The sequence below is a fragment of the Capsicum annuum genome, chromosome 5 (genome assembly GCF_002878395.1).
Source record: "Capsicum annuum cultivar UCD-10X-F1 chromosome 5, UCD10Xv1.1, whole genome shotgun sequence".
NCBI classification, from domain to species: domain Eukaryota; kingdom Viridiplantae; phylum Streptophyta; class Magnoliopsida; order Solanales; family Solanaceae; genus Capsicum; species Capsicum annuum.
In genome coordinates, this window is record NC_061115.1 from 23,739,157 (window position 1) to 23,751,844 (window position 12,688).

Consider the following 12,688-nt stretch of genomic DNA (forward strand, 5'->3'; position numbering starts at 1 on the left):
AAGTACAACCGATGAGGTTGCCAAGCAGAGGGAGCAACCTGATGATTATACCGAGCAGGGGGAGCAACCTGATGATTATGTTGAGCTGGTGGAGTACCCCACTCAAGAAAAATAACAATTTCAACCTTTGAGGAGGTCAGAAAGGCAAAGGGTAGAGTCATCCAAGTACCCTTCCTCAGAGTATGTCCTCGTCAATGATGAGGGAGAGCCAGAAAGTCTAAATGAGGTATTGGTCTATCTAGAAAAGAACAAATGGATGAAAGCTATGCAGGAAGAGATGGAATATCTGCAGAAAAATAGCACGTACAAGCTGGTTAAACTTCCAAAAGGTAAAAGACCACTTAAGTGCAAGTAGATTTTTAAATTCAAGAAAGAAATGGCAAGCTAGTCAGATATAAAGCTCGATTAGTGGTAAAAGGATTCGAACAGAAGAAAGGTATTGATTTTGATGAAATTTTCTCACCCTTTATCAAAATGACTTCTATTCAAACCATTTTAAGCTTAGCAGCTAGCGTAGATTTTGAAATGGAGTAGTTGGATGTGAAAACTATATTTCTTCACGGAGATTTGAAAGAAAAGATCTATATGGACCAACCTGAAGGATTTGAAGTAGTTGGAAAGCAACACATGGTCTTTAAACTAAATAAGAGTCTTTATGGATTAAAGAAGGCACCAAGGCAGTGGAACAAGAAGTTTGACTCATTCATGCAAAGTTAAATCGATAAAAAGACTTATTCTGATTTATGTGTATACTTCAAAAGATTTTCGAACAACAACTTTATTATTTTGTTGTTGTATGTGGATGACATGTTGATTGTAGGACAAGACAAGGAGTTGATTTCCAAGTTGAAGAGAGATTTGTCCAAGTCATTTGACATGAAGGACTTGGGCTTAGCACAACAAATTCTGGGGATGAAGATTGTTTGAGAACAAACAAGCAGAAATTTATGGCTATCCCAAGAGAAGTACATTAAACGTACACTCGAACACTTCAACATGAAGAGTGCCAAAGGTGTTAGCACACCTTTTGCTCATCATCTGAAGTTAAGCAAGAAAATGTGTCCTACAACAAAGGAAGAAAAAAGAAATATGGCTAATCTTCCTTATTCTTCAGCAGTCGGGAGTTTGATGTATGCAATGGTGTGTACCAGACCGGATATTACTCATGTAGTTGGTATTGTTAGAAGGTTCCTTAAAAATCCTAGAAAAGAACACTGGGAAGCAGTCAAGTGGATACTCAGGTACTTGAGAGGTACCACGGGAGATTGCTTGTGTTTTGATGGATCTGATCAAATCTTGAAGGGCTATACAGATGCTGATATGGAAGGTGATCTTAATAACAGAAAATCTACTACTGGATTTTTGTTTACATTTTCAGGGGGAGCTATATCATGGCAGTCGAAGTTGCAGATATGAGTCGCACTCTCTACAACTAAAGTAGAGTACATTGCAGCTATTGAAGATGGCAAAGATATAGTATGGCTCAAACGGTATTTTCAAGAACTTGGATTGCATCAGAAGGAGTGCGTTGTCAATTGTGACAGTCAAAGTGCAATAGACTTGAGCAGAAACACCATGTATCATACAAGGACGAAGCACATTGGTGTGAGGTACCATTGAATTCATGAACAAATGGAGAATGAATCGTTCCATGTTAAGAAGATTCACACCAGTGAAAATCCTGCGGATATGCTAACAAAGGTGGTGTCAAAAGATAAGTTCAAATTGTGCAAAGAACTTATCGGCATGAGCTCTCTCTACGAAAACGTGGATACCTCCTTTAGGTGCATGGGACTAGAAGGGGAGATTGTGGGGTCCGGTCCCATTACTCAAAATGCAAGAAAATGCAATAGTCCACATTTGCAGCATACATTGTCAAAGGTTCCATTTATTAGACAAGAAAAAATCAAGATATGTTTGATCTTCAATAGATCTTTGGTGTCACTGATGACATCTACATGGGCAGATTTTTGCCTATAAATAGAGCTCATCATCTCACTAGTTAAATACACCAACAAAAGAGTGAAAGAAAAATAGAGTGAGGCATCACAAAGAGTTTAGTCTGTGAGGAAAAATAGAGAGTATGAGTGATATTGTAGTGAGGTGGAAAAATCAAAAGAGAGATTTCTTTTGAGTGTGTAGTAGTCACTTTAAGTATTGTACTTGTGACTACGATGTTAAATTCCTTACTACAGAGATATCATTTGCTCCTCTTGGCCCGTGATTTTTTTCCCTCATTGGGTTTCCACGTAAAAATTTTGGTGTCATTATTGATCTTATTATTCTTGTTGATTAACCGTATTATTGTTGTCATATTTATTTTTCTTTATTTCTTGTTGATTAACCGTATTATTGTTGTCATATTTATTTCTCTTTATTACCGCAATATTATTATCATGGCGGGATTTATTCCCAACAGTTATAAATTTGCAAGTCCAAATTTTCTAGTCGTTTACAAGTTAGTTTTGCCCTCTACTTCTCGAATACATCCTGTATTCCATGTTTCTCTTTTTAATAAAAAGGCGGGGAGAGTGAATTACCAACCACTAGCCTTGATGGTCAGTTAACTGTGAGACCTGTTGCTGTACTGAGGTGACAAATGGTACAGGTGGGAAATGTGGCCAAGGTCATGGTCTTGATCCAGTGGTCCAATCTAGCTCTTGAAGACACCTCGTGGGAGGAGGTTTCCAGGTTTTGATTAACAACCTTTGAGGTCAAGGTTTGTTTGATCCAAGCGGGATTGTCATGAGATTCAAATATATATCGGTAAAAAAGAGGTTAATCAGATTATAACACGTGGAGAGCTTTCAGTTAATGAGCTCCGACAGTCCAGATAGCTCCAGTTCATTTCCCTATGGTTATAGCTACCTCAACAGTAAAGGCGCTGGGTCATAACTAATTTCCAGTAACTTTCAAACCCGTTCCTTCCTTTTCCTTTTTCATCCTTTCCTTGTACAATCTTCTGGAATCTTCTCTGTTCTCGTCCTCCTCTCATCTCGGTTCTTCTTCTCTTCTTCTGCAGGTTCTACTCAATTCAAGGAATTGCAGTAGTTAGTTTAGTTAAGTTGCATTTCCGTTACGTTTGCTCAGTTGTAATTTCGAGATTTGGTTAATCAAATTCAGAAATATTGTCCCAAAATTCCTCCGGTTATTTGAGATGTTACAGGTTTTCATGATGATAACTTTGTTCTATTAACTTCAGCATTTTCTTTTTAATTTTAAATTTTGTAACTTAATGGATTATTACCATGTTCTTCTAATACTAAATTTGGTTCAAATGAAGATTAAAACTTATGACTTGTGCCTATCTAACATATTTTGAACTGCAGTACATTTGCCATTGAACCAAAGCATTCTTTTGTGAAAAGATGTCACTTCAGATCTTACCAGATACCAAACACTTCATAATTTGATGTGATGCATTTAGAAATATAAGATTTATATTTATATTCATATAATCTCATATTTGGTGTGATGCATTTATCAACTGACAGTTTTTACTTGATATAAAAAGCACCAAATATTGTTTATTTGAGATGATTGGAGTAAACAGGAATTGACAATTAATTGATAAACACTAATATGGAACATGGGTTCATGTGAAGAAACCTACACGCTGTCTCAAATAATTTATTGATAAACATTATTATAATATGGCAACCCATATTCTATAAAAACAGTGTGTTAATTCTTCTGTTCAAAATCTACATCCTTCAAAAATTATTCTGTTCCAGTTCTTCTCCATATTGACTTGATGGCAGCTTATAGTGCTGTAATTTCTCTTCTTCGAACTCTTTATCAACGTAATACTCCAGAATTCTCTCATGGTCACACTGCTGAAATGCTCGATTCTCTTTGTGCTACTGCTGAATATTTCCAAGAAGTTCTTGAAAAAGCCACAATTAAGAATAGGGTTGACCCTGAAAAAATGAAATCTTTGGAGGAAAATATTAGAGTTGTTGCTAGTTATGCAGAAGATGTTGTTGAATTGAAGATTTCTCAAATCATCAAAGGCGTAAGCTGGACATTTGGAATTTTACAACACCAGGATTTGCTACCAGTTGTTGAAAAAATGGATAAAACAAAGAAACAAGTGATGGAGACTCTCTCTCATGATACTGATGCTGATCAAATTCTTGAATTATTGGGGGATTCCTTGATTGGCGTTTCTTCTACAAGTTATCCAACGCGGTCAGAGTTCGATGATGACATCGTGCAGGGACTTGATGATGACTTGAATTAATAATTAAAAGACTGATAGGACCACCATCAGATCTAGACATTGTCACAATATCAGGAATGGGTGGCATTGGCAAAACAACACTTGCTAAAAAGTCTTATGATCATCTTACAATCAGGTATCACTTTGACATTCTTGCGTGGGTTACAATATGTCAAGAATTTAGAAGTAGAAATGTATTTTTCGAAGCTTTACATTGCATTTCAAAGGGAAAAGATTATGATAAGATGGCTGAGAGTGAGTTAGCTGACCTGGTGCAAAAGAACCTAAAGGGTCGAAGATACCTTGTTGTTGTTGATGATATTTGGAGTACGGATGTTTGGGATAGCATAAGAGGTATATTTCCTAATTACAACAGTGGGAGTCGAATCTTATTGACTACTAGGGAAATTGAGGTAGCGATATATGCAGACACTAGTAGCCCTCATATCTTGAACTTAGAAAATGGTTGGAAGTTACTTTGTGATAAGGTGTTTGGACCCGAACATGATCATCCTCTTGAATTGGAAGAAATTGGAAAGGACATAGTAGAAAAATGCCAAGGACTACCATTAACAATTTCTGTGATTGCCGGACATCTTTCTAACACGGCCAAGACACTAGAAGGTTGGAAGGATGTTGCCCAAAACTTAAGGGAAGTTGTTGCTAGTCATCCAAACAGATGCTTAGGAGTGCTCGGTTTGAGTTATCACCACTTGCCTAATCATCTCAAACCTTGTTTTCTTTCGATGAGTAGTTTCCCAGAAGATGTTCAGGTTGATACTTGGAGATTGATTCAATTATGGATTGCAGAAGGTTTCATTAGGACGTCTGGAAGTCGTAAAAGCTTGGAGGAAGTAGCACTAAATAATCTGGAGGACCTTATTAGCAGGAACTTGATACAGGCTGGAAAAAGGCGATTTAATGGTGAGATAAAAGCGTGTGGAATACGTGATCTACTGCGTGAATTTTGTTTGATAGAAGCTGAAACAACAAAGTTTATGCATGTTGACAGAACTTGCCCTACTTTTCCAACACAAAAGCGTGATGTTCGTCACTTCAGTTTTCAAACACAATATTATTCAGCTGATGATTGTCGTAGGCTATTATCGCCTGTTGCCAGATCCATCTACTTATTTTCTGAAAAACAACCTTCTGCAACCCATTACAACCTTCTTGGGTTATTGATCTACCGTCGTGCTGTAACACTTGAAGTTTTCTCCCATTTCAAACTTCTCAGAGTATTGGCCATCTTCAATAGAGGTGTAAAGTTTCGTTCATTTCCACTAGTGATTACAAAGTTATTTCATTTGAGATATCTCGAAGTTCGATGTAACAGCAATATTCCTGCATCAATCTCAGAGCTTCAGAATTTGCAGACTCTAGTTATTCATGTACATCTATACAGTGATATAATTTTACTGGGGCGAATATGGATGATGAAGAGCTTGAGGCATATACATCTGGGGGGAGCCGGTTATTTACCGAGTCCTACAAGAGAAAACATTCAAAATAAGCATCTTGCGATAGGGATACCAAATCTAGAGGAACTTTCTGGTCTCTGTTCCACCAAATGCACTAATGAAGTCTTTTGTGGCATTCCCAATCTAAAGAGACTGACAGTCCGTATAGTTTATTCTGAAGAAGCTCCTTTGGCTAATCGCCTCATTGATATGTCCAGCTTGACAAAACTCAAAGCATTGAAGTGTTGCTGGCTTAATTCTTCTCCAGACTCCCTCAAGAATTTCGGTTTCCCAACATCCTTTACAAGGTTGACTTTAGATGGATGGTTCGAGTTCCCTTGGGAAGACATATCAACTCTTGCCATGTTGCCAAATCTTGAAGAGCTCAAACTTAAAGATCAAGCAGCCTATGGTGCAGTATGGAAATTGAGTGACAATGACAAGTTCAAAAGCCTTAAGTTTTTGTTATTTAGATGGCTAAATCTTGAGCATTGGGAAGCTAGCAGTGATAACTTCCCAAATCTAAAACGCCTTGTTCTAAAGATATGCGAAGCCCTGAATGAAATTCCAACAGCATTCGGGGAAATTTGTACTTTGGAGTCAATTGAGTTACTGGATTGCTACTCTTGTGTCAGATTCTGCAAGAATGATTGAACAAGAACAAGAGGACATGGGAAATAACTTCCTTAAAGTCTACATTCATAACAGTTACATGAGTAAGTTTTACATCTCTCAAAATTCCTTCAATTGTTCACATTATTAAGTATACGATCCTTATTGAATCAATATGATGACTTCTAAATACTTTTTATCTTGCTTATATGCAGGGGAATGAAGCTTATTTTAAGGGACAATATAAAGCTTCTGAATGCAGAATATTTTATTTATGTTTTTAAAAGTGAAGACTTTCTATTATGTATGTTTTTCTCATCAAATGTGATTTAGATCTGTCTACATTTCTATTGCGTCCTTACATGTTCAAAAGTATCTGTTTTCTGACTATTTCTTGACATATTTTGGGGCCAGATCTCAGTGAGTGATTTCATGAAATTGATGTAAGTGAAATGGCTTGATCAGTATCAACACTTCGCCACAATTCATTAACTGAAGCAGCTTGGTTAGTAACAATATTTTGACATAATTCATAGTTCCGGCTATAGTATTGCTTGATCCTTCTTGTATATGTAAGTAACTTGACTGCAGTAGCAGTCATTGGAAATACTGCATCGCCACACATAACATCTTTGTGCTAAGAGTAGATGAGTAGCTATTTTATATCTGAATACCGTAAAATATCTATACACATTTAATGCGATGAAAAATGTGTCCTCCTCAAGAGATTAGCCATACAGGAAACCAAACACATCGTATACTTTGTGTCTATTGATATCTAGACAAAAATAATGGTCTCAAACAGTTCGATTTCTGTTTAAAGAATTTTGAGTCTATCACGTTACCTAAAAGATAACTACATCTTTGTAATTAGTAAGACTAGTAATTAGCCTAAAAAATATGTCAGGTTAACTATCACGACACATTAAATATAGCGATTAGATAATAACTATTAGTTGAGTGACCATCTAAAAAATCAACTATTAGTAGCACAAAGAGAATCAGGCGTTTTAGCAGTATGACCATGAAAGAGTACTGGATTCCGTTGCTCAAGAGTTTCAAGAAGAGAAATTACAGCACTATAAGCTGCCAGTAAGTCATTATGGAGAGGAATTGGAACTAAATAATTTGTTGCATGACACCCTTTAATTAATTTAATTCCAACACCATGTTAGTGTTTATCAATAAATTAATTGACTTACCAAAATTACTAAGTCAATGCAACTGGAGTGCGCGAAATAATATCTATGTCGAGTTATAATATTAATCATCTCCCATCCATTTTCTTTTTATTAATTACTCTCTCCATCCATCTTTACTTGTTGTCTTAAATCCATATACCAGCTTTTTGAATCTTCCTTTGTATTTATTATAGAATTTAAATTCAAGGTACTAATTTAAAAATACACACTTTAGAAAACAAATAAATTCGGCCAAACAGGCTAAGTGGTAATTGTGAGCTTTCCCTATCGGTGTGTGGATCTATGATGTTGCATTATCCTAATTGTTAATGTTATATTGGAATAACGTGACATAATGATTTCTTGTCATGGGTGGTGCATTAATGGACAATAAAGTGACTGAAAAACAGAGTCTGGATAGATAAAGTTGACAATATAAAGCTAACTGTTGTCAGTGGGATGTAGGAGATAACCCATGACACACAAATATAAAAAGGAAAAAAGTTTTAAAAGGTTTATACATTTTTATTTTTGACTACCCGAATCATTGCTAAATGTAGATGTTGAGATATACTCTTTCTGTTAACTTTTACTTGTCACGGTTAATTTATTTGATATTTAAATGTAACACAACTCCAGCTTCAATTATCAAATAGAACTAAACTTTAATGAGATAAAACAATGATAATGTTCTCATGACGTCTTTTTACCTTACAGAAACATCAAAAATCCAAATACCATATTGGTGCAGGTAGACAACAATGCACCAATCTTCTCACCTTAACTAGAACTTGTAAGTTCCAAAAACTAAAATGTCCAGTAACAATCACTGGCAAAGCTGTTCAACTGCAGTAACAATCTGGGGAGGTTGGACAACAGTCCAGTTCTCTAACGTCCCAGCATATGGAGTTGGCACATCCTGTGAAGACAGACATACGATTGGGGCATCGAGATAGTCATGGAAGTTCTCGGTTATAGCAGCTGTCAAGCTGGCACCAATACCTCCTGTACGCATACATTCCTCAACAATGAGCACGCGATGAGTTTTCTTCACTGATTTCCCGATGGTGTAAAGGTCAAACGGTTTCAATGACCTGATATCAATGACCTCAGGATCGTAACCTTTGTTCACAAGTGTTTTTGCGGCCTGCATCACATGATACCTCATTCTGGAATAAGTTAGAATCGTAACGTGCTCCCCGGGCCGTACCATCTCCGCTTCTTCAAGGTTCAACACGTACTCTTCGTCTGGAATTCTCTCCTTGAGGTTGTAGAGCAACACATGCTCAAAAAGAATCACAGGGTTATCACTTCTGATAGCTGCCTTCATCAAGCCTTTGGCATTGTAGGGGGTTGAACAGGCAACCATCTGGATTCCAGGAATAGACTGGAAATATGACTCAAGGCGTTGAGAGTGCTCGGCTCCAAGCTGTCGACCCACTCCACCAGGACCTCGGATGACGATTGGTATCTTAAACTGGCCACCAGATGTGTAGTGGAGCATACCACAGTTGTTAGATATCTGATTGAAAGCTAGAAGAAGAAATCCCATGTTCATTCCCTCAACAACTGGACGCAAGCCAGTCATTGCAGCTCCAATGCCCATACCAGTGAAAGAGTTCTCAGCAATGGGAGTGTCAAGAACCCTGAGATCACCATATTTTGGGGCAAGGCCTTTAGTCACCTTGTACGAACCTCCATAATGACCAACATCTTCACCCATTACACAAACAGTGGGATCTCTGTCCATCTCTTCTTCAAGACCTTCGCGGAGAGCCTCAAAGAGCAACAGTTCATGCCTAAAGATGTACATTCAAACACGTAAGTGGTGTCATCAAGTAAGAAGAGATTGGATAAAGAACAATCAGGTAAACAAGCAATTGGGAAGTAATTGATATAGTTCACACAACGATTGACAATTTAAGAGAGAGAAAGAGAGAGAGGGAGAAAAGAGAACATATTAACCAGACAACAGAGATCGATTCAATGAGGGATGTTTAATGATCCTATACTGGTACTCTTCTCTTCTTTTTGTTTGTGAGACACATCACACGTTCCAAGCACACAGCAGTAAACTGGAGTGCAAGTTAGAATGCATTCTGAGAATTCAATACAGTTGTGCCCCTTTGTAGCTTTCTGGCGTATATGAAATTAAATAAATGACAAGGACAAAATCTAAGATTTCATCAGTTCCTTACAAGCTAGAAATACGAATTGATCATTGTAATAGTTGTATAGCTTCAGCAACATCTTAGGTTTATTTTTTTCTTTTGGATAGTCAATTTCTTAGAGTTGGAAATCATTTCAATAAAATACTTATAACAAGATTCACCGCAATTATAAATCTTATAATTTTGGAGCAAATAATGGATGAAAAAATGGAATTACCACAAGAGGAAAAGAGAGGATAGACACGATTAATACCCTTAGTAATTCTTTATTTTTAAATCCACAGGAGACTTGTTTGGCCGAAACAGATTCACTAAAACATGTTCTTCTCGGTATATGCCTGTTTTAGGTCGGAAACTAGGGTTGAGCTTTGATTCCTCATGTAGTCCTTCCTTTGTTTCTTTTCCTTTTTTTATATCCCCATACTAATCCAAACACAAAAACCATATAACTCCCACCATCACTCTCCTTACTTTGTTTCTGCCAACACAATTCAGAACAAATAGGAGAATTAGACATGTTCAACGCAGGATGAACTGGCATCATCTGAAGCAAAACAACAAATGCTATTGTTTTGTCTATTCCCTTTAACGACACCAAAGAGATAAACAGCTTCCATTAAACCATAATCTATTAGCCAAGCTCCTTTGCAAGCCAAGATTGTCAAACATTACCCTAGTCAGCCAAGATTTTTTAAAAATAAATAAATCTAATCGGCTGACACGCATCACCCCTCGGACATGAAGTTTCATAAAAAAAAAGTGATAATTAGAGACATAGAAGACAAATATTAGGAGAGACAAGTCAAGTGGCAACTACAACGAAGCAATTTGAGCTATAAAGATGTGCATGAGAATTAAATATACCCTGGCTTGGATGAAGTAGAAGCTGCTGCAGTATCTTCTTTTGCCTGTAAAAGAATAACATGCAACACCAAATCTCAAGTTCAAAAAACAATAAAATTTACTACGTTATGCACATTTCTGCCAGTAAATAATTACTCCCTATGTTTCAATTTGTTAGTTTTACTTGTCTTTTTAGTTCGTTTGAAAAAGAATGTCTCTTTCATTTTTTAGCAACTCTTTCATTCTAACTTTCCACATGGCATGTTTGAGACCACAAGGTTAAAACGCATTTTGGTACATTCTACATATCGTTAGTTTTATACCACAATATTCAAGAGTCTTCTTTACTCTCTTAAACATCATGTCAAGTCAAAACCAGACCAACAAACTAAAACGGAGGGAGTACTAATTTATGCACATTTTGGTAGTAAATGATTACATTACATCCATACATAAACATAAACACAAAATCATAATAGAGAGTAAAGAATACTAACAGCAACAGCATTAGTAATAAAGTGTTCAGCTCTACCCCCACGTCCATTCAAACCATAGCTCAAGCGACCATCAGAGCTAACCACAAAAGAACTTCCTTTCCTCACTGCACCAACAAAACACACACATGTATCAAAACCAAACCATAAAACCCACAAAATGGAAGACAAATGAATTGAAATTTGAACTAAATGGAATATAAAAGATTCTTCTAATGGACAAAATAATACCTGATACAGATCAAATCATCAAAAACAACCCAAAAGACACAAAGATCAGATAAATCAAGAATCAGAAAACAAAACCGAAAGAACAAAAAGACATAAATTTAAGCTATCCCAACAAACCCAATTTCGAATAGCAGCTAAAGATCCATAAATGGCAACAAACCTGAAATTCCCTTATCGTCACAATTTCTACAAGCTAGAAGCCATATCAACATCAAAGTTTATTCTCACCCGTACCCTTAGGCCACATTTCATCACTTTAAGTAGATAACCCCTCATATGTGACAAAATACCCAAAATCCGAGCAAATCTCGACAATAATGTAATTTCAGTTCATAAGCATCTATCAGCTAAATCCCAATCCCAATTTCACATAATACAAATCGAATTTCAAATCATAAGTCATATATTAGCTGAATTGCACATTTCGGGTTTTCACAACGTCACTACAATCACTCAATACTTCTTAGTCATCATCTCACCCAACCCATAACATGTTTTACACGATAAGCTATCACCTAAAGATCAGATAAATCAAGAATCGGAAAACAGAACAAATAAAAAAGGACTTTAATTTAAGCAACACTAACAAAAACCATTTTAGAATAAAGAATCATAAATTTGAAAAAAAAAAAAAAAAAAGAAGACATAAATTTAAGCAGTACTAACAAAACCCAATTTCGAATACTAGCTAAACTAAAGATTCATAAATTGCACCAAAAAAAAAAACATAAATTTAGACAATACTAAACAAAACCAATTTAGAATACTAGCTAAAGATTCATAAATTGCTAACACACACACACACATAAATTTAAGCAACACTAACAAAAACCAATTTAGAATACCAGCTAAAGAATCATAAATTGCAAACACACACACACACACATAAATTTAAGCAATACTAACAAAACCCAATTTAGAATACTAACTAAATATTCATAAAATTGCAATAAACCTGACAAAAATTACCTAAATCAAGAATCAGAATCAGAAAAAAAAAAAAAAAAGACATAAATTTAAGGAATGATAACCAAACCCAATTTAAAAAACTAGCTAAAGATTCATAATTTCTTTTACCAACCTGACAAAGATCTAGGAGAAATGGATAAAAATGACTTCTTGATATCCAAAGAATTGGGTGAAGTAAGTGCAGTAGCAGCACCAATTCCTTGTATAATAGCAGCCATTTGGAAAGAAAAATGGATTCTTGATTCAAATAAATGAAGAGAAAATGTAGTATAAGAATGTGGATACAAATGGCAGCACCTATATAATAACTATGTACAAAATGGGTGAAAAGTTGGTTGTTTATAATAAAGAAAAAATGAATTGGGGCGGAGAGAACAAAGTCTAGATGGAGTTGACAAGAACACAGTGAATCCTCTTGCATCACCCCACCCACCCAACCCAACAAAAGACACCCCACCCCAACCCACCCAAATTTGTAAGGCCCAAGAAAATATATAAGTATATT

General features: G+C 36.0%; 1 protein-coding gene and 1 pseudogene across 1 annotated transcript; one reads left to right on the forward strand and one right to left on the reverse strand.

Annotated features, from left to right (window-relative positions):
• The first annotated feature begins 2,034 nt into the window (after positions 1–2,034).
• LOC107870447 lies at positions 2,035–6,517 on the forward strand (annotated as a pseudogene).
• A 1,784-nt stretch (positions 6,518–8,301) lies between these two features.
• Positions 8,302–12,401, reverse strand: LOC107870448 (pyruvate dehydrogenase E1 component subunit beta-3, chloroplastic-like). The gene is given in 4 exon segments (NM_001324987.1): positions 8,302–9,274; positions 10,511–10,554; positions 10,987–11,090; positions 12,296–12,401. Coding segments are annotated over 4 exon segments (1,227 nt in total).
• Between the last annotated feature and the right edge of the window lie 287 nt (positions 12,402–12,688).